We start from the raw sequence: 27,296 nt of genomic DNA, 5'->3' as shown, positions 1-27,296 counted from the left end.
TAACTTTGTTCTCTTGGAGTCTGTTAGGTGTGAAACACAAAGGGTGTAAATAGATGTGAGTGAATGGAGATGTGATCTGGAATGTCTTCAGTTTGGAAATCATGGTAGATCATTTGGAAGAAATATCCATGGTCATCTTTGTTGCTAAATAGTTAGATTGTTCTTTTTACCAACTGGTGCTTCTTTCTGATGCTTGGTTTGCTTTCTGAAACAAATCGTAGAAGTCAATAAATCCAGTCAAATAGCCTTTTGTTGAAAGCAGTCATTCAGATATAAATGAATAAATTTTTTTTAATTCCAGAGGTGAAACAGGATACTAGTTGTTCTTAAAGTTTGAGAACATGTACTGCAGTGTATGTAAGGAGCTCCCCATGCAGCAAAACATAACTTGCATTGCACATCAACATACTAAAAAATTATTTGCTTTGTCTCCCCAGATTCCTCATGAAGCAGCAACTAGAAATAATCCTTTAGGAAAGTGCTGTACTTTTCAACATTTGGGTTTTAAGAAGCTGGAAGAGAAGATGCCTATTTACACAGTTCCTGCCAGGAGCCCTGCTGGGCCACGATGCACAGCCACTCTGCAGAAGCCTTCCTCACACAGTGCCCTGGCCAGCAGTAAAGCATCTGGGCAGCAGCTGAGGTCCCAGGCGTTGGGAGAAAAGGATGGCCTGCCTTCATGTCCTCAGAGTAAGACTGAGGAAGTAAATAGGACCTATGTGATTTCAGCTTGTGCAAAAGTGACTGACGAGTCAACTTCTTTTAAACTGGAAGGCAGATTAACACTCCAGAGGAGAACTGGAGCAAGCAAAAAATCAGTGTCTGGTAGTGACACAGCACAGAATGCAGAGGAGCTCCAAACAGAGAAAAGACTTACTCTGCGAAAGCGTGTGAGGACTGGCTCCACAGAGAGGAGTAAAATTAATCAGAATGTTGTGCCTAGAAAAGGAAATGATGACTTTGATGCACAAGGAAATGACAAGATTGCACTTCCACAAAATATTAAGGGTACAGATGGTGTTAAACCAAACCTAAAGTTAACTGAGGGTCAGTCAGGTACCAAGTTGCAGCACAACCTGAACAGTAAGGATGCCTTTGGTTTAGTTAGTGGTGTCTGTGAAAATGCTATCAACACATATTTAAAAGATAAGACAAGCACTGCTGATATACAGTTTCAAAATGAAGCTCCTAAATCAGAACGGTTCATTACCTCAAAATGTGCTAATGGGCTGTCAGGAGAGCAACTGAATGAAAAAGGCAATATAAATAAGCTAGCTGGAAAGCAAAAGGTACAGCACTTGATAAAACACAGCAGCTTGGAAAGACCAAGGACACCAGCAAAGGTTTTAACAGAAAGATTTGCACTTACACCAAAGAGCAGCACTTCTCAAGACCAACCATCTCTCAAGCCGGCCTCAAATGAACAAACACCTCACCTGCAAATTTTAGCCAAGAAACTCCCCAGTGTCTCCAGCTCTCTTGCTGGGAGCACAGGTTCAGAAACAAAAGTGAACACAGAAGGTTTAGCTGAGAGCAGCAGTGCTGGGGAAGATTATTTCAAAGTGAAAAACAGCAAAGTGATTGTGGCTGTGCGGGTGCGGCCCTTCAGCAACAGGTTTGTATCCTGGACTTATTTCTGGTGCTTACACTGTGTGTTGAGTTCTGCCTTGTTCTTGTTATTTCATCATTGATCCAATAAGGATATAATGCATACTTGGAAATTAGCTGACACTTCATGCAAGTGATTTTATTAAGAAACTGAATTGACTTTATTGGTGTTTGTGTCTGTTTTTTACATATTCATTAACAAAAGTGTTTTGAACTTTAGTACTCTGTATGTTCATCTAACAGGTATTTTTAGCAATCATCATTGATTTTTTAAAATTTTCCATTAGTGAAATTACTAACTTAAAGCATGCAGCTCATGTTTTTTTATTTTCCCACCTTTTCCATTCAGAGAGAAAACTGAAGACTCATTCCCTGTGGTCTCCATGAGTGGTTCAGAGACAATTGTGCAAAATCCATCCACAAACCAAGTTTACAGTTTCAATTATGACTTCTCCTTTTGGTCTTTTGACAAGAGTCATCCTAATTTTGCAAGCCAAGCAATGATTTATAAAACTTTGGCACTGCCACTCCTTGAAAGAGCTTTTGAGGGATACAACGCTTGTCTTTTTGCTTATGGGCAGACTGGCTCTGGAAAATCATACACGTAAGTTGCTAATGATAATTGTTAAAATTCTGCCCATTGTTATACAGTGTTAAGTCATGAAAGAGATTGAATGGAATAGATTTCAGAGTGAATGAATCATGCCAAAATGTTGTTGTGTATTTTAAAAATAATTATATCAGTATTTATAGCAATTAAGCAAAAGTTAACTTTAGAATATTTTTATGTATGTGACCTTGACTTCTTTCTACTTTTAATGGAGAAAATAAAAACTTTTCCTACCTTTTAGTGAAAAAAACCCCTTAATAATGCAGATACCTTGTCAGACCCTCCCAGTGGTGTTTTTCACCAGTGTTTGTTATTTTGTGCATGAAGAGGCATAGTAAGTATAGCATGTTTTTTTGGAGACGACATTTAAGAGATCATTATAATTAGGGTCCTTATGCTTCAGAACTTTAAATAAATCCAGATGTTTGTGGCACTGCTTATTTCAAATCAAATCTTTGCACAAAATAGTCCCAGATAAGTAACAGTTTTAGGGTTTATAGCCAATTGTGTATACCTTATTTGTATTTTTGAAATAGAATGCCTAGTGAGCTGTTTTGTTTCCAAACATGCATCTATTAAAATTAGTTTGAGTTCTATAATTCCTATCCGGTGCTATAGACTTTTAATGAAGGTAGTTGAGGACCAGAAATGTTTCTGTTCAATTTACAATAAATATAGAACTTAGACAGAAGTAAGTTCCCTCTCAAGTGGGTGAACTTCTGTTTTAAGTGGATGAACTCAGTTTTTACTTACACTGCTGTTTTTACCTTGGCCTAAAAGAAAGATAAACTCAGGATTGCGAGTGTTATCCTATTTGTAAGTTTGTTGGGTTTGTGTCTGGATTTTTCTTCTTTTACTTTCACTTAAACAATAACTTACCTTTGTGTTTTGAACAAGGCTGAAATTAGTAGCAGGGTCCTCTGGTGAAGTTTACACAACAAATTTGTGCTGTGCAGCACTGTGTGTCTCCTGACTGCAGGGGGATTAGTCCAGTGCACTGGTGTGCTGCTGTGGCAGAACTCAACAGGAAAAAACTGCACCACAGCTGGAGACAGGCTTAGGTTGTACTGGAAGTGTGCAGAGAATATAAAATTCAGGCATGGTAAGATACTGAACATCTGTAGGTTTAGGCTCTTCAGTTGCTGTAGAGTCTTAGTTTTACTTGGGTTTTCAATCTATTTCTCAATGGATGAAATAGAAAATACCTCTGGATATCAGCTTGTCCAACTCCAGATTTAGACAAGCACCAATTTAGATCCGGTTAATTTCTGTTGCTTATTGTTCTGTAACTTAGACGTGTGTGGCATGGCAGCTGTAGAGCTGTACAGTAAATATTAAAACTGTCTATGGAGAGTTACAAAACTAAACCAGCAGGATTTTTGTGACTGCAGGATGATGGGATTTGATGAAGACCGAGGAATAATTCCAAGACTTTGTGAGGATCTTTTCAATCAAATAGAACAAATGGACAAGGAACAGGTGATGTGCTTGTGCCATTGGACTCTGGGGAAAGTGATATTTAGTGCTGCTCCCTTTATTATTGTTCATATTCTTTTGCTGATTCAAATCTTACTTGTGTTGATAGCTCTGATTCATGGGGTTCTCTAAACAGTCAAAATCAACCTTGTTTTACTTCCTTAATGGCAGTAATGTGAGGAAAAAATATGGACGTGATATTTTTGTTGTCACTAGACAAGGATTCTTTCCTCTGTATTGTATGTCTTACATTTTAAGATATGTGTAAGGAAAGGCAAAACAAAATCCCAGTGGGCTCCATACTTTTTAGTGAAGGCAGTAAAATAGAGCTCAAAAATATGAATTTCTTGTTAAACATCACATATCAAAGCAAAATGCACTGTAATAGTATTCCACTTCTAGTATTCCAGCTCAGTATTCCAGCTGAAACAAAAAATAACTACCCTCACTTTCTTTGTATTTTTTCTTTGTGTGGTTGTTTGTGTCTGTAATGACTATTATTAATTTTTTAGGTTTTGTATCATCTTGAAATGAGCTTCTTTGAAGTATACAATGAGAAAATTCATGATTTGCTTGTCTTTAAAGCTGAGAATGGACAGAAGAAACAACAAGTAAGTTGCTCACAGAATCAAGTATCTGCATAACCTTTAAGGAGTGGCATTTATTCTGAAACAAAAATTCACTAATGACAAGTGATCATTGTTTTTAATCTAAGTACGTTAGTTATGAACAATGGGATTCAAGTAAAAAAAATCAAAATATCACTACATGACTTAAAGCAAAACGCTTGTCACTGGACAAATGCTGAGCAATGCTGAAATAGAAACAAAATGATTCAGTAGAATCCATCAAAAAAGTTAAAATCTCCCCTTATCTGCAAAATGAAGATGATCTTATCAGCCTTTATAAAAAGTCTCCTAGGATATATCTAAATCTCCAGCTTATAATAAGAATCTTCTGTACAATATAACTTGAGATATAATCTTGTAATTTAGATGGAGTTTGGTTTTTTTTGTTGCCTGTTTGTCTCTTGAGGAGCTGGAGGAGGGGGAAAGAAACAAGATTGGACTGATTAACTAGTTAAATATCACTAGTTAAACCAGTTTAGCTAGTGTTTAGTGGTTGTGTATTAGAATATGTAAAACTGTAAATTAATGAAATCTGTCTTAAGTAGTGTATGTAAGGAAGGAATTTATTATGTCTGATTTATCAAAAAAAAGTACTTTCTGTGTTTTGACATGGAGCACTATCCTGGCCACTTGTGTGTAAATTAAATATTAGTTTATGGTAGGTGCAACAGATGGTATGCAACAGTTGATATGCAACATCCACCTTGCTGTTGAAGTAAGTCCTTTAGCCTAAGCTTAGTGGACTTCTTATAAAGAAATTAAGACTCTACTGTCTTCTCTTAAGCAGGAGTGCTTTCACTCTGAGTTTTGTCAGTGATTTTGGGGTAAGCTACTTAGAAACACAATAGATTTATGTTATAGAATCTTTTTTTAAGATGTTCCTGAGTACTAGATCCAACTAATGCGCTCCTAATAATTTTTATTTTGAAATTATTCTCATCAGCTTCGTGTAAGAGAACATCCAGTGTTAGGACCATATGTGGAAGGCCTGACAGTGTAAGTCTGAACTTATTTGTAAACTGTTTGTTATCTGTACTTATTTTAACAGAGGTATGGTCTAATCCTGAAAAAGGATATCTTGAGGGCTCTATGAAAACTTCTGTATTCACCAGTAAATTAAGCAAGATCACAGTGTTAGGTAGTTTTAGAAAAATGCATACCCGTGACTAGCTTGATATATTTTTTTATTGCCTTAGTGAAATCTAGAAGTGTGTGAGTCTCAAGACAACTGCAGCTTTCATTATGTATTTGTGTTCTGTTTGTAACTGGGAAAATGTTTCAGAACTCAGGCAGCAGGGATCTATAGAAAGAAAACTGAACCAAACTTTCTAATTTTCCCCCCCACTCTAGGAACGTTGTCCGTTCTTACTCTGATATTCAGGTAAGAGTTTTTTGGTTACTAAAAGGGAATACAAATATTTCTGCCTTCTCCTTTTCTGCTTACTGATGAAAAATAAATTCCATGTTGGGGAAGAAAATGTTTACCAGATTGTTTTGTCCAGTAGTCGATGATATTTCAGCTGATTTTGTGAAAGAGTGATGTAGACTAGTCCTGCATAGTGGAGCTGAGTAGATTTGTACAGTCAAGTGTCACTGTTCACATTGCTATTTCTATAGTTTAACTTTTAAGTCCTTTCTTATAGTCATAATTTGTCTTAAGTGTATTTGCAAACATTTTAATTTTCAGTTAATCATCCAAAGTAGGGTTTGGTTTCATGTCCTGACTTTTGTCTTTTACAGAGTTGGCTTGAACTAGGAAATAAGCAGAGAGCAACAGCTGCTACAGTAATGAATGACAAGAGCTCTAGATCTCATTCTGTCTTCACCCTTGTCATGACACAAACCAAGGTATCGTTGGGGGATTTTTGTATCTGTTCAATTCTGGTAGTAAAAAGTTCTTTTGTGTACTGACTACAAAATTGTGAGAATATAATTGGAGATCTTTGAGTAAAGCATAGGGCATTTAAACATGGCTCTCTACACCACAGAACTTGTTTTATTTTACATGCTTTGAGTAGATTCTGATGTCTTTGTGCTAAGTATATTTATAGCAGCAGTATAAATATGTCTAGGCTGACAGATCTAGGAGTAGTTCCAAGCTTCTCAGTGTGAGTTTTGAGATGTAACAGGAATCCTAATTGAGGCTAGATTGAATTTCACACTGCTGCCAACACATCTTAGCTTCTAAGAGGGTTAGGCTGTGTGAGGTGTGTGGCAGTGCTGAGTTCCTGCAGGCAACAAACTGGGGCAGTGGTAGGAGATGCAATTTCTGCTCAGTTTCAACACACTTCACTGAATAAATGTTTTCTTGCTTCAGGATGCTTCTTCCCCAAGTGTCTCCAGGATATAGGGACTACAACTGCTCACCTGATTTACAGATGCTTAAAAGACAAAACCTGACTTAGTGGTGTGAGCCTGAAGACAGAAATTGAATAGGTAGAGCTCCTCAAAGTCTACAGACTGTCAGTTTTCTCCATTGACAGATGACTTGTTGGTTGGGGCATTTTGTTCTTGATTGGTTTAATTTTTTGTCCCAATTTCCTGGATTTTCTCCTTTCTTCATCCCCTTGCCAGTCTCACCACTATTATTGATTTTTCTCTACCATAGCTGTTCCTGAGTTTTTCCACTGACTCCTTAACTCATCTTCATTGGTCTAAGTCAGTAACAGCTTACTGATTTGCATGTTTTTGGATAACTGCAATTGGATTGACTGCAGTCATCAAACTTCAGACCCAAACCCCTAGTTTAGTAATCTGTTGGGTTTGCAGTTTATGCTTGTGCAGTTATTCAGCCACCACTAACTGATACTATGGTTATAAATCTGAGCTTAGTCTCCTTCAAGAGATATACTACAAGAGTACCCTCTCAAAAATTAAATGGCAGCATGAAATTTTTATGTATTTAATGTGAACAGCTTGTCCAATTTCTGCTCATCCTCAGGCTTTTTATTTTGGTTTGAATGCCAGCATCTCCCTTTCTTTCCAGGTAGAATTTGTGAATGAAGAACAGTGTGATCGTAGGCTCACCAGTCACATAAATCTAATTGATCTAGCTGGCAGTGAGTGCTGTACAAAGGCTCAGACCACTGGAGAAAGGCTGAAGGTAAATCAAAAAAAGGCTTGACTCCTAAGAACACCCTTAAACTCCAAAGCATGCTCACCTAACAGGACTTTTGGGCAGGAACTGTAGCTATAAAAGGATGTATATAGCCCTTATGCTTACCAGTATTACATCACATTTTGCCAGTGAGAGTGGGTGGCCTGAAGAAATTGTTTGAACTGTGCAATGTGGCAGATCTTGCTTAGAACACTTCTCCCCATGTTATGTAGGTCTAATGATCCTGCAGAAGGAGGGAGGGGCAAACGGTGTGACTTTGGAAATCATGACTCCAATATCACAAGGAGTTGAGGCTTGCCCCTTTTTAGATTTTTCTAATAAGAGACTTTATTTCAAGCTGCCTTTGTAAGTTTGATGGTTCTTAACACTACTTATTTTAAAGGCAGGGTCTTTGTTCTTTCCAAATGAAGATGCCCTTCCATCTTACTGTTTTTTTAATAACTGGGGACATTTAATGTGGTACAGCTGTAGCATATGTTGAACAAACTTAATTAATCAACAATATAGTTGTTAACATCACACATGAAACTGCAACTGTATCATAAATATTTGTATTTTTGCTTTGTGTAGGAAGGTGTGAGTATCAATAAATCACTGTTGACCCTTGGAAGGGTTATTTCAGCACTGTCTAAACAGTCTCAAAATGGAAAGAAAACTTTCATTCCTTACCGGGAATCTGTCCTTACCTGGTACGTACATTATACATATAGCGATTGAGGCTTTCTGAGGTTGTGGTTTTCTCATCTCTTCATGAGGCACCTCTTCCCATCCTTTCTCTCCCTCTCTCTCAAATGACCTGTGGAGGGCAGAAATTTGCCTGTTGCATCAGATAAAGACCAAGCAGGAGCTTGGTTTGTGTTTTAAGCAGCTAACAGTCCCTCTCACATAAGTAGCAAAACCCTTGGTATTTTGTATTTAGTCTGTTCCAACTGGGAAGTTTTGAATTTTTCTGCCAGTGTGAGGGCCAGGGATTGATTGGTATTCTCCTGTCCAATGAAGGCTGCTAAAGGAAAGTCTTGGTGGCAATTCCCAAACAACCATGATAGCCACAGTGAGCCCAGCTGCCAGCAGCACGGAGGAGACGCTCAGCACCCTTCGCTATGCCAAACAGGCTTGTTCAATTATCAACATTGCTAAAGTAAATGAAGATGTCAATGTCAAACTAATCAGAGGTGAGCTTGACCTTTCAGCAGTCTTTCAGGGTTGTCATTTGCATGTGTATTCAGCTTATTTCTTATAAGAGTTGTTACTACTAATATTCTGTTGTGTTGACTGACCTCTTGTCAACTAGATTAATAGAGTTTGGGATGTCTTCCTTTTAATATTATTGTTCTTTGTGAGCTTTTTTATTTTCCAAAATGCAAGTGATATCTTAGCTTACACTTGAGAACTGGAAATAGAGAAAGGTGTTTTGTTTTTAAATAAAGAACAGGATTAATTTTGTACTATTGTACTGAAGTGTATTTTGCCTTCATTTTTTACGTGTACTGTATGTCTGGTTTGTCTCATGCAGAATTAAAAGCTGAAATTGAAAAACTAAGGGCAGCTCAGAAAAGTGCTCTGAACACTGATCGTGAAAAATACAGGCGTTATTTGCAGGAAATAACATCTCTGAGGGTAGAATTGCACCAGCAGGAGAGAAACATGGCAGAAATGCAAAGGTCAGGCACTCATTAATGTCTTAATTTAAAATGGAAAGGGTAAAATTGATATGCTGTAATTTTCTCTTAATATGTTATTTTTTCCATATATTAAGGGCCTGGAAAGAAAAACTTGAACAAGCAGAAAAAAGGAAATTGGAAGATATAAAAGAATTACAGGTACATTTTTTTTCTATAGGACATAATGCGGAAAATATAACCTCAGCAAGCCTTGCAGAAGAATGAGAATAGCTGTAAGATTTGGTTTCCTTAATACTCACCTTGCAACAGATTGCTGTGACTTCTTTGAAAAATTGAATGTAGATATTCATTACTTTATGAATGCATAAAGTAAATTGTTTTTTAATGCAGAGCTCTTTTTTATCTAGAAAGCTGGAATTGCATTCAAAATGGACAATCATTTACCAAACCTTGTCAATCTCAATGAAGATCCTCAGCTTTCTGAGGTGCTGTTATATATGATCAAAGAAGGAGAAACTACAGTTGGAAGGTGTACACCAAATTCAAAACATGATATCCAGCTTTCTGGAGTGCTGATTGCTGATGACCATTGGTTTGTAGTGTTGTTTTTATATTTTAAATTTCTTCTTACCCTTCCCTTTCTTTTGGAGTCACTCTTCCTTCTGGCAGTAACAAAATATTGTCTTCTAGCCAAGCCAATGCTACGGAGGGATATTTTTTGTACTGCTCAATGATTAAGGCAGCTACCTTCTGTTCCCTCTAGAAATCTGTTAACTGATGTAGTTTAGTTTCTTTGTTTATTACATTCATGTAGCAAAGGTTTCTTCTGCAGCATTTCTATGTGAATAAGACCTGATCAAATGATGCTGTGTGATAGATAAATGTTACATTAAGTTCAGTGGAAAAGTGAAATGCCTTGACAGTTTTAATTTAATAAAAAAAGACTGCAGCTTGGCTGTTCTGGAGAAATATTGCTCAAAGTGCATTCCCTGCAACTGATCCCCAAAAAAATGCTGTAAGAAATGTAACTAATTAGTTACTAAAACCATGAAAGTCACATTATCAAAGAAATTCTCAGATGGCAGGGTATTGCAGTAATTTTCTAGCAGTGGATTCCTAGATATAAATGTAGGTTCTCTACCAAAATATAGGTTGTCATTCAGTAGTTGTGTTGTACCTAAGTAGTGTGAAGACAACACACACCTAGGAAAGCAATAGCATCTAAAGCTTGAATTTTAGTCTATTAAGAAGCATCACTTGCAATTATCACAAGCTACTAATACTGCAAATGTTTCTTGTTTCCAGTGTTATTAAAAATACTGTTGGCAAAGTAAGTATTATTCCACTTAGAGAAGCCAAGACATACGTAAATGGGAGATGCATTTTGGACCCAACAATTCTGCATCATGTAAGTAATTGATCTGGTAATAGTAATTGGTGCATGTGTGGGTTTCTTTGTTTTGTTAATATCTCAGCTTCAGACTGCAGGTTTTCTGAGAATGCTCTGTAACCATAAATATTTGTCCCTTCTCTTTGACTTCTAGCTTCACCTACATGCTTTAAGAACTGAAAATTTGCTTATAAATCTGAAAGTTTCAGCAGAATTTTTTTCTCCCAATAGGGTGATCGAGTGATTCTTGGGGGAGACCATTATTTCAGGTTTAATCATCCAGCAGAAGTTCAGAAAGTTAAAACACCTTCTTGTGGGACTTTATCTTTGCATGATGGTCCAAAAGATTTTGAATTTGCAAAGAATGAGCTACTGATTGCACAGCGAACACAGTAAGTATTGATTCTTCTTGTTCTGAAAATAAGCTCAGTTGTTAATTCAACCATGCAATTAGTTTAAGAAGTAACTGAATATGATTAATTATTTCACGAAGGGGAAAGTTGGAAAATAGCAACTCCATTTATAATGGAAGTCACAGACTTGGCTGAAATAATGTACACCTCGAAGGTTCAATCACACAAGCTAATCCAGATACCAACAATGTAGACCACTCTTTAGAAACTCTGAGCTCCAGGGCTCCTCAGAGTAGTGTATCTCTTTAATTATGTTTCTCTCCAAGCATGTGATGAGTCTGAAAATGAATTTTGATGTTTTAAAGAGATTTAAAATCTGATAAGTAAATGCCTTAGGAAAATGAGAAGTAATAACCTTAGGTCTTCTGTGATGGAGAATTTGAGAGACAGTGAAATGTTATTTGTACTTACTTCATTATGGGGTGTTATTAAACCAGTGGACTCATTGATTTAAAATTTAATTTTGTGTCTTAATGTGAGTTAGTGAGTTTCCATCACATTTTTAAATTTGTGAAAATTATGTAATAAAATAAATATGGAAATTGAGGGGATTTGAAATTCTGGAATGTCTTTCATATTTACATTGGAAATGTCTACATTTTGTCCATGAAATCGAAACCATGTAAAGTATGTAAGTTTTTTGTTAAAAAAAAAAATTAAACCCTTATGAGAGAAAAAAAGATTATAATCTGTATGCATCTTATAAGAGACAAACAGCAGCAATCTAAATGTATGGCACTTGTAGGCTTGAATCAGAAATTGAAGAGGCACGACTCAAAGCCAAGGAAGAAATGATGCAAAGTGTCCAAATAGCAAAAGAGATGGTTCAACAAGAACTGACCTCACAAAAAGAAGCATATGAGAGCAAAATAAAATCCCTGGAAGCAGAGGTGGTAAGTTGTCATTGCATCATTACATGAAATATATCTATAAAGTAAACCAGAAATTGTAGTATGTGGTATCTGTTTTTTCAGTGCTTGCTTGGCCTTGGTTTGTGTGGTTTTGGTTTTCTTTTGCATATTATAGCAGCATGTTAGAGAATGCAAAGCCTCATTCTTGAAAAAAAGTCAGCCTTAGTAACAGAAGAAGTTGTAAAGTACTTACCCTCTTCAGAGTTAGTCCAGGAATTGTAACTTGTAAGCAAAGAAAAATGCCTACAGAATCTACCTTATTGTATGAGGCTTTTAATTCACTGTACTGGATTGATTAATACAGTTTTATTTTGTCTTTCCATGCTTGCATGCTGCTTTATAATTGTTTTATTTCAGTGCAGTTGCAACATGCATAAGTTGACATAGAATAGTACATTGTGGTAAAAAAATAATAATATATATCATATCTTACATATTCTATAGAAGACCTAAAGTGATGCTTGTGAACTGGGATAAAACCATTGCTGACCTTGGGCTGTGTAGGTCAGAGGCTGCACATTTGAAATGTATGGAATATCTGCCTGAAGGATGGGTCAGAAATGCTGTAGGAGTATTCCTCCTCTCACTTTTCCTTTTTGATATTAGAGAGAAGAATCTCATAAGAAGCAAATCCAAGAACTGAATAACCAAAAAGCCACAACCAAAATACAGGAGCTGGAGAAGGCAAAGAAAAGCCTTGAGCTAGAACTCCACTTCAATAAGAAGCGTTTAGAAATGGAGACCTTAGCTACCAAGCAGGTAATTGAAAAAAAACCTTTTAAGGCAATAACCTCTGGTTTGGTTGGGGGGCTTTTTGAAATTATTTTTTTGAAAATCAATTATTGTAAAGGAAATGATTTAAAGTACTTTTATGTGATTTTATGCAGAAGAACTGATGTTTTGTTTGCAACCTGAGTATGTTAATGTATTAATGCTGGGGATTAGCTAATGCTGACCTCATTTCTTAAATAATGTGGATGGTTTTGTTCCTGCACCAAAATTTAGCAACTGCTGCCTTTGGCAAAAGTTATTACTCCAGACGTTAATGTAAGTAATGACTGAGTCTTGGCTGGTGTTTTATACATCTGACTGCTGCAACAAATACAACTCTTTAAAAAAGCTGTTCCTCTTTAATTCCAGGGGTTTTTTTTGAGCATTGCAACATGTAAGCAAACCCAGAGAACTGTCAGTTTGAAAATGAATTATTTTATATTAGCAACGCAGATGTCCAGTATAAAATTAATTTTGTGAGTCTTTAAAATGCCAGGAATAAAAAATGTAGCTTCAACAAACAGCTTTAAGAGTTTTAGATTTGTTTTTTTACCCCTGCCCGTTTTCCCCCAGGCTCTAGAAGACCATACTATTCGTCATGCAAAGATAGTGGAAGCTCTGGAAGCTGAGAAGCAGAAGATTGCTGAGGAAATACACGCCCTTCAGAAGAACCATGGAAGTGGGAATAAATCAGTGATGGGTATGTATGTATATGCATGGTGTTACAAAGGCAATGCTGGCTTCTCTTGTCTCAGTGGGCATGGGTGATGGGTATTGATACAGGAACCTTTTCTGTTCCACTAATACTTCTCCAGTGATCCTGAACAAGAAGAGCCTTCTGGTTGTTACAGTCCTTTCTATTCATCAGCTGTATGTATTAGACTGCATTACAAGCTCTGTTTAATCCCACTCAGGGTGGTTAGGGGCACATGGCTGTAGTCTGTATTTATTCCAGTTACTTAAAAGTCCTTCCCTGTCTGTCTCCACTGGTCAGGCATTAACACTTGGGGAAACTGAGTAACAGAATTCATTTTCTTCAGTTTCTTATCTTGGATTAATAATAAGTGTCTAGTCTTATGCCTCTGTTTCTGAAATACCCTTCACCCAACCATTTAAAAGGGTTATCTTGCCTGGAAGGGTAATGTTTTCCCAATGTGTTGAGAGTTCTTGGAACTATTGTTGGCTAAATTACTTTTTTGCTTTTGGGTTGTGGTTTCTTTTCTGCCTTTTATTTTGTAAACCCTAAAGTTGTTGCATCACATTGTTTGGTTCACAAAATCAGTATGTTCTGTATTCTTTATTAGTTCCATTAAACTGGAAGTCTCTGAAGTTGTCTGTGATGATTAAAGAAGCTAATGCCATTAGCACTGCCCTAGGGAAAAACATTGTTTTCTGCAGGTCAGTATCTGAGTGAGTTACTTAATTATAATGTGTATATGTAATAGTTATGTAATATTTATGGATATATTTGGGGGTGGATTCAGGATGTACGGTGAGCTGTTGTTGTTTCTTTTAACAGTCTTGTGCAATTGAACATGATAAATTTATTTTCCAAACTGTTAGTTAAGTGTGTAGCTGAGCCTTGGTGTTTTGAAATGGGAATTTCTAATTTGAATTTTAGATCAAAACTTTCAAGGTATGCTATAGCAAATTAATTTTGAATTTAGTGTGCTTTGGAGGTGAATCTTCTGATGCCCATGTCCATCTTACTTTGGTTCACTTATTAGAGTGGTGCTAAAGCACAGTAACTGAGATGCATGATGTATGAAGAAATTTTTGTGTGTAGGTCACATTTTTAGTCTCTGTATAATCCTGCCTACAAGTATCTCATTTATTTTTGCAATATTAATGCGGGTTTTGGCCTTGATTTTTGTCCTTTTTTTAAACTTTCTCCAATTCTTAGGTGTGACAAAATTGATGATAAAACAGGAGCAGTGTCTTCTATTCAGGTGCAGGTTCGTAACATCAAACTGGGAATAACAACTTTTTGGAGCCTAGAGAAATTTGAATGCAAACTAGCAGCAATGAAAGAACTCTATGAGGTCAGTAACAATTGAAGAAGAACCACTAGTAATCAGTAATATTTTGTCAAAGATAAGGTTCTGATAATGCATACAGGAGGAAAATCTTTGTGGTTTTTTGGGTTGTATATCTTAAAACAGCAAGACACATGACTACTTCTCACTAAAAACATGCAGATGTATTTGTCCATCAGACAAAATGAATGCAATAGAAACAAATGACTTTATTCAGGTCATTTTGTGTAGAGAGTGAGAAGCAGTAAAGCAAGGACTGCTTTGTGATTCTTTTGGTTGTTCAGTTGTTTTATTTTGTAAAAGAGTTTGAATTTCTAAATTGAGTTTTCATTATTATGTTCTATTTATCCATATGTTGACTACTTTTTTGGTTTTTTTCTTTAACTCTTCTCCTCCCCTGTATTTCCTTTATTTTTTCAGAGTAATGATAGAAATAAAGCTGTTGTTGATGTGTTTTATGATCCTGCTGATGAGTGGGAACCTGACATTTCAGACAGCTCCGTTTCCTTGCTTTCCAGAAGAAGGTAAAAGTAATTTGTAGCTACTCTCCTACACTTAAAACAAAGCAAAAAATTGTGTAGCTATCTAAATATACTTTTGTTCCACTCTCATACACTGTCCATCTGGTGACTCTTCTCTTGTATTTTCTAATCCTCTTGGATTTCCTCCATGGACAAATAAAAGGAACAGAAGTTGCATGTAGAGCTTTCCAAAGCATCAGTGCAGAGTGAAATGTGTAGTTTTTAATGTTTCCTTCCCACTTCTATGCTATCCAAGTATTGTTTTTAAGGAATAACTTGCATATGGTCTGGGACCTTGCATTTGAAGTTTTAGCCTTATAAAAATATTTATAACTGGCTCACTCATTTGTGCAAGCTGTAGCTCATCATGGAAATGCTTGATGAGGAGAAATGCTTTTCTCTTCAAGGTTTTTCATGTTCTTTTACCATCCTTTCTTAGAAGTAGAAGCTTCATGAAGAACAAGAGAATATCTGGGTGCTTGTCTGAGATAAAATTGCAATCTATTCAGGATAAACAGACTTCCTATATATCAGGTACTTTCTAAATGGCAGAAGACCTTTCATTTCATACTGAGAATTTGAACCTACTATGTGCATAAAACGTGGGTGCTTCTGATGGTTGTTTAAAAACTATGGGTTGGAAAGCAAAATTAAAAATGTCCTGTTTATGATACCTTCATATTTATAATGTCAAGCTGTTAACAGTAGGGATTTCTGTATTTTTGATTATCCTTTCTTAGGGCAAAAACTTCCTGACCAGCACTTTATGAGCCCAATGTAAGAAATTTATCTAAAACATTAATCTGCTTAACTATGTGGGTTAATTGGAGAAAGAGGCTAAATCCAGAAACAGTAATATAGAGACTTCATTTGCTGTTATTAATTCAATTACTGAGGTTTCCCCAAGCTTTTGGTCAGGTTTTACAGCCTTTTTTTTTCCCATGAAGTATAGGATGCTTTAGTCTTCCAATTATTTGAATGCATTCAGTTATTTTAGATTGGTTGGATTTTATTTTTTATTTCTCTGTATCTTTGATTGTTGAAACAAATGTATTCATACTATGGAATTTCTCTTTGTTCTAACAGAACTTAAAAACTATTCAGAACATTTTACACATTTTTTCTGAATGACTGCCTTGAATAGGTGAATGTCTGTAGAAAAGTCATTAAAAAGACACATGGACTGCTCACTCCTATGAAGAGTTTCTTGCATGTGTTTTTTGCTTTTACCTTGTACAGGTTCATTGAACAAGTCCAGCATATGCTCAAGCATTTCTGAATTATTTCTTCCTGGAATTTGCAAAGAATCTATAAGTTCAGCTTTAGATTTGCTGGAACAGAATCATGAAGGAGGAAAAAGTATAGCAGATAGTCTCCTAACTAATTTGTTTATAGTTTTTTCTGGAGCATCTGCCATTTCCAAAGCCTATGAACAGCAAGATGAAGAATGTCAGGAAAACTGTAAGTCTTATTTTCATAGTGGTTTAAACATTTCTAATGACTTGTCTTTCATAAATGCACAAGCATTTATGTGTTTGTCAGTCACAAGAATTAAAGTTCCTGTGTTCATTTGCAGGAATTCAACTTTCATTTCTTTCTCTTGTAGTTTTCTCTCTTGATCGTGCTGCTCAGTCCTACAGCATCAGAATTGTCTCTGCTTTTGACCAGATTGTGGTTATAAGTAAACTCTGGCTTAATAATGTTCAAAAGTGTTCAGGATCTAGGAAAGTTGATGAAGAAATGAAACAGGAAATAAAGAACTTGGGAGGTTATTTACAATTGCTGTTGCAGGTAAAGCATATTAAAGAATTCATCTGTGTATAGAAAACTTCTCTGCATTAATGTAGTATTTATTATAGACATACTAAAAGCATTTAAATGTCCAGTGTGTGTCATGACAAAACAATGCACCTAAGGAAGATAAATAGCCAAGGCTGCTTTTTTTTCTGACTAAGCTGGTAGTTCCATGTGCTAGTGGAGAGTAATGCAGACCTTCCTCTGCCCAGGCCCTGACAGAAGCATTGGTTCTTACTTATAAAATGGTAAAATTAAACATGCAATAAGAGCAAATGATAGTTTAGACTATGAAGTGCTGCTGTTTATAACCTCATAAAACAGTGGCCAGTGAATATTATTTTTGTGCACACTACAGCCTTGTGAATCTATTGTTCCTTTAAAACTATGTAGTACAATGGTGTGGTAGCTCTGTGGTTGCAAGGCATAATTTTTTAGCTGTGATAGATAAGTCATTGGAATTAGGAAGGTGTGAAGCTGAAAATGCCTGAGTATTGAGTGCTAGGAACTCTTGCTGTATGGAAAGTGTGTATTTGACCAGAGGTGCTTTCTGGCATCAGTGACAGATGTGCCTTTGTTTCCCAGGGGTGTTCTTCAGATATATCCTCGATGGTAACAGAAGCATGGAGCAAAGTAAACCAAACAGTGAAACAAACAATGAAATACATAGGACACTTGGCAGTAGTCACAACAACTGATATTTCATTTCCTGAAGAGAGCAACATTCCTACCTCTAGTTTACAGGTGAAGAAAGGTTTCTTAGAATACTGATTATGAATGGTAATTCTAGTGTTGAGGTCACACTTCCTATTGGTAACTGAACTCAGGAGCAAATTGTTCCATATAGCAACTTCATCAAACTAATTAAGTATATTTAGAGTTTATCTTATACTACAAATTTGGTGAAAATTGATGTATTGGTACCCTTGACCTTTTTTCCTTAAAAACCACATCCTTTGAATAAGTTAAACCTATGAAGAGAAAGAAGTGTACAGTGCTTTTAGGACTGTACCTGCACTGAGATGATACAAGCCTATCTGTTTCACTGAAATTCACTACTTGTATTTTAGTAATCTGTATCTAAGTACTACATTGATTATACAAAAATCTGACCTGAGCTCCTATGGTCCAAGGAAGGCATGTGTCTGAGTAGACCTGCACTGAATAATTTGCTTGAAACAAACTTATTTCTAGTCTATTGTAGAGAAATTGTTTTAATTCAAGACCACATCAGTTTCTTTAACCATTGCATTTGGAACCTTTGTTTTAAAAGGAATTTGTACTTGCCATTTATGATGGAGTAGGCTCAGGACTGGAGTGTCTCATCGATGCTGTACAGGAGAAAGCAAGAATAGTACAGAAAGAACTTGTGAAACAATGTCCACAAAATGAGGTGAGATGAAATGAAGTTTAAAAACTGCTACTATATCTTGGAGGCACTTGATTGTGTTTTGTTTCCTCTGCTTATATTTTAAGTCATGAAGATGATGCTGTAGGGAGTTACACAAAGTAGAGAATAAAGTATAAGGAATAAGCACCATAGGTAAAAATATTTCTGCAGCTGTTTGAAAATTCCAGTAGGGAAGTTTGGGTACCCCTTGGAAGCACATCACTTTCGTAGTGGGTAAGCCCTTTTGACAGAGAGCCTGGCTGAATTCCAAGAGAATACTTGAGAAAGAGTGAAATCTTCTGAGTGATAAATTGTTCCTCTCAAGGACAGCAAAAATTTCTGCCTACTCTGGTTTTCACTGTTGTCATTCTTAATCCTACAGATAGTAGTGAAACAGTCCAGTATACTTTATTTCAATGTCTTTTGCTTAACTCCCAAATGCTTTGGGTTTGCAGCAAATGGAACTGAGCACTCTGCTTTCCAAATAATGCTGTTGACTTGCAGCTAATTCTCAAGTATCTGCTGTACATGCTTGTCTCTGGTGCAACTACTGTAAGGATGGAAAGAAAATGCCAGAGCTACCCCTGCCCCTTAGAATGACAGTGATACAAAGTTACAGGACAACCTTTCTGTAGTGAATATTTAAATATGCTCATTTGATCCTCCCCTAGGAAGGGGTTTAAAACCCTGCAGATGTAATTAATGTTTTCTTTGAAAAATTGCATGTTTACTTGCAGAAAATGCTATTTTGGGTATTTCTCTCTTTAGTATATCAGTGTTTATTCTTTTTCTTTTAATGTACCTTGACTTGAATGAAGTGTACAATATAATTAAAAGTTTCTTTGTAGATTCAAAATCGAATAAAGGATAACGTGGTGGCATTAGCCAGATTCCTTGACAATAACATGTCTTACTGCAGAAAGGTAAGATAAATGTTTCCCAAAATGTGTGCTTTGAGTCTGGTATTTAAATTTTAAGGATGCATCTATCTAAGAAGAGGAATGTGCGCATATATATATATATCTATATATCTATTCATACACATACATACTGTATATTTCTGATTGCATGCTGACACCTCCTGTCACAACAGCATTCCTATGACTGGAAAGCTAACTTTCCTTGCTGCTGCATTTCCACTCAAAACTCTTTTATTTTAATTTTACTTAAGATAAAGGATTTCTGGAGGTACTTGTATTTTCCTTTTTGTGCTCATCTTGAACAACCTAACTACCTGTTGTGGTTTGTTTTAAGTTGAAAGATCAACTTTGCTAGTGCAATTATTTTATAACTGCTGCCATAGTTTTATGACAATAGTTAGTGGTATTTTGAATTAAAAGCCAGAATAGGTGATTTATCCTCTAAGAGCCAAGCATTTCCTGGATTTTCACATCATTTGCTCTTTTCCTCTTTTCCTAACCCTGTCAACCATGTGCAGTTGTGCATTCTTTTCAGTGCTGTCTTATATGACATGACATTGATTTGATTTTGTGTTTCAGCATTGGCTTGATCTATGTGACTGAAACCATAATAGGCATGTTTAGTAGTTAGTATCCTGTGATGTATTTGATTCTCTTGAAATTGCTCTTTATTAATACAGAAAGAAACAGAATCTCAGCTGCCAGAAGAAGAGTCTCTATATCGAGAAATAAAGAAGAGCACTAAGATTGCAGTGAAGTATTTGGAGTTGGAGCAGTGCCTGACTGAAGTCTGTCAAATTGTCTCTTCCATGTTACAAGGTATTAGCTGAGTTACCACCTGTAACCTACAGGCTACAGGAGACTTGCAGAGGGAAAGGGCTCCTTGGTACCTGCAAAATGCTGCATTTGATTCTTTTTGTTTCTGTTTCTCATAGGGTTATACAGAAACACCAGCCCTCTCAGGAGCTTTGCAGAAAATATTTCTGTCATTGCTGGATATTTTAACAACTATTTCAGTTTATTTGCCTCGTCTTCTGTGAACAACCCTATCCAGAAAATGCATGTGCCTTTTATGAACCTGGATGAATTGGACTCTCTGGTTGATTCCCTTATTATGAATTTTGAACTTGAACAAAGACAGCTATCACTGCAATCTCCAATTATTTGTAATGAAACTGCTGAGACTCAAGGAGGACAGGTTGAAACAGGTCAGGTTGAATTTGCTCGGAAACAGAATGGGATTCCAGAACACACACAGACTACAGAGCTTTCAGCTGGTAGGATAGAATGGGTATAAAATGTTATTATCAAGAAATTAAAGAGAACTCTTTCCTATTGCAACATATCAAAAAAAGCTACAATTTATTGCTAATATTACTAGTGAGCGAGTGGTGGGAAAGTAAAATGCCATGTTTGTCTAAGTACCCTATATTTCACCAAAGAAAAAATAACATTCCTAAAGAGGCTGTCAAACTTGAAAATATAATTCCTTTTGTTTTAATAGAAGTCTATTACTGCCTAAGTTTATAAAAATAATTTTATTTTTTTAAATTTTTGCTTCACCTCAGCTGCATTATAATTTAGTAATGTACTGAAACTTGAAAGTGTTTTTTATGCCTTTTTTTAAACAGAGCAAAAACTTTGTATTTATTTATGTAGAGGAAAACAACACGAGCTAGTAAAAGTACTTTACAGCCTTATTTGATAAATGTTTTTTAAAGTGGTTTTTAGTTCATTGAAGAATCTGCACTTAAAGTATCAATGATGCTGTTCAAAGTAATCTGAAGTAAGTTTACGTTGGGTTTGTTGCTAGTGAGTTATCTTTTGATTGCTGAAATAATTTTCTCTACTATTCATATTGAAATAGAAGCATATCTGTTCCTAAATAACATTTAAATTATCCCAGGTTGTAGAGAGCTTCCCAATCCACTATTTCCTTGTGCTTGTTATCATTGTTTAACAAGCCAACAGTGTTGAGAAATTCAGAAGGTAAAAGCTAAGGTTTTTTCCTATACATCAATGCATCTGTCATAGTTTAAGCCCAGCTGGAAGCACCACAAAGCCACTTCCTTGCTCCCCCTTTAGTGGGGGAGAATCAGAAGGGTAAAAGTGAAAAAATTCCTGGCTTGAAATATAAGCAGTTTAATAGGGAAAGCAGAGGCCACACATACAAGCAAAGCAAAACAAGGAATTAATTCACTGCTTCCCATGGTCTTCCCCATGGGCTGCAGGGGAATCTCTGGTCCCATGCCTTGTCCCAAGTACAAGGGTTGTGGGTCCTTCCCACAGACTGCAGTTCCTCATGAACTGCTCCAGTGTGGGTCCCTTCCACAGGGTGCAGTCCTTCAGGAGCAGCCTGCTCCAGTTTGGGTCTCCTCAGAGTTACAAGTCCTGCCAACAAACCTGTCCCAGCATGGTCTCCTTTTTCCACATGTCCACAGTTCCCTGCCAGGACCCTGTGGCATCATTGGCTTGCCCTGGCTTTCCCTCCATCAGGCCCCCCTGTGCCAGTGTGGGCTCCTCCTCCTCCTGTGCATCTCTGCTTCCACATGGACCCACCCACAGGTCCCAATCTCTCTGACTCGTGTTCACACTGGAGTTCCAGTGTGTCCAGTACAGCAGCACAGAAACAGCAGCGCTGTCCTGACCATGTGCAGCACCATGGCTGTCCTCAAAATGTCCCCAAGCACAGCAGAGCGAGGGGATCAGCAGCACGACAGAGGGAAAGCAAAAAGCAGCCACAGATGAGCGCTGCACTAATGTACTGTAAGGCATCAAGCCCAGGAGAAGCCAAAGATTCCATCTAATACATTCCAATCAAAGCTGTTATCTTGAACCTTCTGAGCCCCATGTTGGGCATCAAAAGGAACTGTTGTGGTTTAACCTGAGCTGGTAACTCAGCCCTACACAGCTGCATGCTCACTGCCTCCCAGTGGGACTGGGGAGAGAATTGGAAGAGTAAAAGTGGGAAAAATCAGGGGCTGAGATAAAGACAGTTTAACAGGAAAACCAAAAAATTGTGCATGCAAGACAAACAAAACAAGAAATCAATTCACTACTTCCCATGGCCAGGCAGGTGTTCATCTATCCCCAGGAAAGCAGGGCACCTCATGTGTAACTTAGGAAAACAAATGCCATCACTCTGAATGTTTCCCCATTCCTTCTTCTTCCCCTCTGTATACTGAGCATGATGTCATGGTCTGGAATATCATAGCTCTGTCCTCCCCACTTCCCAAGCACCTCCAGCTTCTTCCTCAGCATGGCAGTACAAGAAGCAGAAAAGGCTTTTGTAACTTCTGCTCAGCAATTTAAAAAAAAAAATCTCTTTTATCATTGTTATGTTCAGCACAAATCAAAACAATTGTCCTATACAAGCTACCTTGAAAAAAATTAACCCTGCTTAAGCCAAAACCAGCGCAGCTTCCAAGGTAGATATTCATGGCTGTAATCTCTCCTTCCAAGGGAAGATGTTCAACATCTTGAGAATTTCAGTCTTTGAGGAAATGTCAGGCTCTTGGAACTCTTTTATGTGAAAAGACTGCAGTAGAATTAATCATCATTTTCTTTTGAAAATTTTAGTTATAATGTTATTCAGTGATTTTGTGCTTTTCTGATGCAGAGGAAATGGGGAAGGTAGTTATGCTGCTCCAGTAACCCACATCTGTATTTCCTAAAGGCTGTTGTACTTTCCCAGAAGATGTCTAGCAGTGCAGTCCTGCCACCAAAACCACACAGCACTTTTTTTTGGGGCTAATAATGTCCCTCTCACATGAGGTGTGATGCTTAATTGCATTCTTACTGTAAAGGCCTTTGCAGGTTTGCTCAAGGGTTAAGAAAGTATATTCAGTTGTTCAGATTTTTATGCTTTAAAAATGAAGAGAAGCCTGATTATATTTCTGGATATATATTTCCACTTGTGTAAATGTGTTATTTTGTATTTGCCTGAAGTTTTTAAAACATAGCTGGTTCTTCTGTATTGTGTATCTAAGCATGGGAAATGTAAAGAGTAAAACAACATCATGTATCTAAACACTGATTTTTACAATATCAAATGTAAATTTCTTGTTAATTTTGAGACCTTCCTTTGTCACTGAGAGTATTACTTTCTTGCTCAAAATATTGTAATGTCAAAATATTAAAGACTAGAAAGAGGTGTTTTCTGTAGCTCCCAAGAAACACAAACCAGAAAATGTCTTCACTTACGTAAAATTTCTTTCCTCTACCAAGACACATTAACTTCCCTCAACTAACAGCACACATCTATTGACTGAGTGCTCATGAGCTAATCTATGCCTATTAATGTCAGAACAGTCAATTCCTTTCAATATCTGCTGGTCAAGATTGTGGTATTGTGTCAAGTGTTCATTGCAATATTACATTCAGGTGTTATTGATATTCCACCTGCTCACATGACTAATCATGTTAGCTTTTGTTCTTGTATTTAATGAGAAGCATTGCTCAGAAAATGTATTAAGATTTGTAGTTCTGTATTGTTAGGAGATTTTTCCCCTTTCTATATCTGAAAACCAAGTTTTTCACAAACTTAAAGCTTAAAATGACTTTGAGTTTTTAGCATTTTGGAAACTCAGGAAGTGACCATGCAAACTAATGGGTTTTTGATAGACTTTTAACAGAGGTATTGGAAAGCCATCTTAATAATGAAATTTAGCTTTTGCAGGATAAGTGAAAATGTGCTAATAACTTCCTTCCGCTCAGTTGGGTTTTCTTGTTTTGGGTTTTTTTGGCTTTTTTTTTTTTTTGTTTGCTTTTTCTCCTCTGTGCTAACCAACTGTGTCTAATCAATCCCTCTCTTACTCCCACTCTTAATGCACTATTTTAGAGTAAGATGTTGACAAAACCTACTTCTGCAAGTGTTTTCTTCAGCTTGGTGGCCTTATTGCAGTTATGCATGGCTGAAGAGCCTCATTCTCAGGATCCATACAGTGCCCACACATCAGCAGTGAGCCAGAGCTCTCACACTGTGCTGCATTAACACATCAGCACGCCTGGCTGAGGCCCCAGCCAGCTCTGGATGTAACATACCATAAGGTAAGGTGTATCTATACCTATGGGTAGTGTATCTAGAAACTATCAATGCCAAGGAACTGGCATCACAGCCAATGTTTATTGAAACACCTTTCATTAACTATTATTAATGGAATTAAGATGTTTACTTCCAGCAGGTAACTGTTCACACTTACTCCTTCACTCTTGCAGCCACACATAAAAATCACTCATGATTACAAGGCTGGAGCAACACCTGTGAGTTTCAGACTCTGAGGTGGGGGCTCAGATTGGCTTTGATGAGACTTTGATATGCCAGGCACCTCAGCATGTATACTGCCTCTTTTTGGGTACTGTTTTCTAGCTAACATTTATTCATCCACAGCCTCAGGTACCCATTGAACCATTCACACACACTTATACTCACATTTACACAGACAGAACTTTTATGGTTCGGGCTGAAACTTACTCAGCAACTGAAGTGAGGCTTCTGCTAAGAGCACTAAATTTGGTCTCCAAAGGCTTTGGGGTTGTCAAATCTACAGCCTTCAGCTCCGTGACACTGAAAGGAACTGTGAGTGAACAGTCAGGAACATGTGGGAGGAGTGGGAAGTGCTATGAAGAGATGTTTAGACACCTGACCTCATGAGATGTATTGTTTTCTGCAGTCATGATGAATTTACTTTGTTATATGTATTGATGTAATCTGTGATTTGTGGGTTGATGTGTTGGTGTGGAGGTTTTGTTTGGGTTGCGTTTTTGATTTTTTTTTTCCCTCTTTTTTCTTTTTGGTTGATTTTTCGTCTCTTTTCCCTTCAGGAAATTATTCTTCAGTCAGCTTTCAGGTAAAAAGTAATTGGAACTATTGGTACTTGACCTATGGGTTTAAATGACTGACATAAAAGGAAGGGGGCTTTGTTTTAATTGAAATATGAAGTGGGGAGACAGGGTACTCAGATTGCTGTACCCTAGTTTAATTTGAAAATGTCAAACTAAGAAAAATCTAACCAATGAAATACATTCTCTTTACAATAGGAGTCACTTTAAGAAATGAATAAGAAATAGTTATTCAGTTCCATACTTTATTTTAAAAACAGTGTTAATTAATAAAAAGGTATAACGATTCTGAGAGTACCCATTTTAGCCTATCTGTATCGAGACACATTGTGTGTAAATGAGCTTTTAGAAGAAAGTGCAGTCTAGCTATGCTTTTTAAAGAATGTGTATTAGTCTTAGAAATGAATGATAAATAAACTTTTCTAGTACTTGCTTGAAAATTCTAGGTGAATGAAAACAGCAAGCTGCAGTTTAGATTTAATTTGATCCAGTAATGGCATCTGCAGGCAGAAGAGGAGACTACATCTGATTTACCTCTGCAAACACACCCTGTTATTTGCAGGCAGGAAATGTTTTCTCATTCTTCATTTATGTGAAAATACTGTGATTTGATGAGTCCTGTCATTCTTGTATGTTTTGCAGCTCTTATGATTTCAAGGTAGGTTTTTGCTTTGTTAAATTTTGGGTTTCTTTATATTATTCTTTTAGGCCAGTACTTTAGTTCCCTTCCTAGCTTTTGGTAGGATCTGAGAGGGTTTATGCCTTTCCCCAAGAAAGAACTGTTCTTTTTTTTTTTTTAAGTCTTGATTTTTAATTTTTCCATACTAAAAAACCCCCAACAATTGCCAACTTTTCTTTGTTTTATGCTCTTTTTATGACCTGGAATTGGTACATGTAACAAGATTTGGTTGTTATTGAATTTTTTCCTGCCCCATTTTTGTTTGATTGTTCTTGTTGTTTGTCTTAGTATGTTTATGTTCATGAGTAGCATTGGCTTCTAGGACAGGAGACAGTTTATGTAATGTAATCAATATTCATATGATTTGGTTATTGCAGTGAAAATAGGACAAAATGGAGATCTTCTGAGCTAATGCTTCATCAACAGCAAGTGCCACAAACAACATAAAAAAATATTCCTTCAGGTGTCTTTCAAAGTGAGCTAGAGTGGCTCACCTCTGTCCTTGTGGGATTCTGTCCTGGGGCACCCAGCCAGGATGATGATGCTGATGAAATGCTCCCATAGCAACTGGGGAAAGTCTCACTGCCAGGGCTGACTGTGGAACTCTCTATCCACAACCGTTTCCCATTTTTTAACACTTTATAATTCTCTTAGCAGTTTTCATTCTGCCGCTTGCCGACCCCGTCCCTGAGCAGCATTCTCAGAAAAACATGGATGGTAGTGAAAATGTGTGCACTTTTATAGCTGTGGATTTTTTTCCTTTTAGTTTAGAAAAGTTCTGCTGGCTACACCTTGTGTGTTTCCCGGGAAGCATGGGATTTGCTGCGGTGTTTTTCCCTCCCCGGCTCGGGAGCTGCAGGAGCGGATCGGGGCTGCGCTGTTCCCGCAGCGCCGCTGGATGGCGCTGCTGCCCAAGGCGAGGCCGCTGCGGCCGGGTCGGGAGGGAAACCCGCGCTGCGGAGCGCTCCGGTGCTCCCGAGAGCAGCTTTACTGCCTATAGCTGCTTCATTAACTGACAGCTTAAAGCACAGCTGTGATGAATGTAAAAATATCTGTTATCTCACAGTTATTTTTCACATTGTTACCTTAGAATTTTCCTCTTTTTTAAAAAGTTGCTGTTAAGAAAACAAAGGGGTTAATTTTTCTTGTGCATAATACAGTACAATAATAATTTTTATCAAAATCAGGAGTAACATTTCGAAAATAGCATGCCTAACTCTATAAGAAATCTTAAGGAATAGCTTTTCCTGTCATGTTCACATGAATAGCACAGAAAAAAAAAAAGCTCAGGTTTAATACTGGAATATGTAAAGCTAGGAGAGATGCTGGCTAGTAAAGCAAATTTTATGCCAGTTTAACTTCATTCCGAAGCCACTTCTAATTACCAAAATGCCTGTAAATAAACTAATGGGTTTGGGTGATTCCTTTATTTCTCCTTGTGCCTTCCACAAGTCACATAACGGTCGAGAATGAAATTCAAAAGGGAACTCTGAAATTATGACTTTGGAAATTCTGACTTGGAATTTCCTGTTGTAACTGGTAGGTAAAAAATATCTTAAGATCTTTT

The 27,296-nt window shown here is 37.0% G+C and overlaps 1 protein-coding gene across 1 annotated transcript; it reads left to right on the top strand.

The window, feature by feature from the left end:
* Window positions 1-441: 441 nt before the first annotated feature.
* KIF14 (kinesin family member 14) lies at window positions 442-23,007 on the top strand. The gene is made up of 29 exons (XM_054638509.2): window positions 442-1,615; window positions 1,958-2,212; window positions 3,610-3,697; window positions 4,207-4,305; window positions 5,267-5,319; window positions 5,674-5,704; window positions 6,064-6,171; window positions 7,310-7,426; window positions 8,012-8,130; window positions 8,441-8,613; window positions 8,955-9,102; window positions 9,198-9,261; window positions 9,471-9,655; window positions 10,369-10,471; window positions 10,685-10,845; window positions 11,612-11,759; window positions 12,384-12,536; window positions 13,122-13,248; window positions 13,853-13,946; window positions 14,452-14,590; window positions 15,005-15,108; window positions 15,545-15,639; window positions 16,345-16,566; window positions 16,712-16,896; window positions 17,485-17,643; window positions 18,173-18,292; window positions 19,138-19,212; window positions 19,890-20,028; window positions 20,145-23,007. The coding sequence occupies exons 1-29, from the start codon at window positions 525-527 to the stop codon at window positions 20,504-20,506; spliced, it is 4,917 nt and encodes a 1,638-aa protein (XP_054494484.2). The 5' UTR covers window positions 442-524; the 3' UTR covers window positions 20,507-23,007.
* The last annotated feature ends 4,289 nt before the right edge of the window (window positions 23,008-27,296 follow it).

This window comes from Agelaius phoeniceus, chromosome 8 (genome assembly GCF_051311805.1).
Source record: "Agelaius phoeniceus isolate bAgePho1 chromosome 8, bAgePho1.hap1, whole genome shotgun sequence".
NCBI lineage: Eukaryota > Metazoa > Chordata > Aves > Passeriformes > Icteridae > Agelaius > Agelaius phoeniceus.
This window is presented reverse-complemented; position numbering and strand designations above follow the sequence as displayed.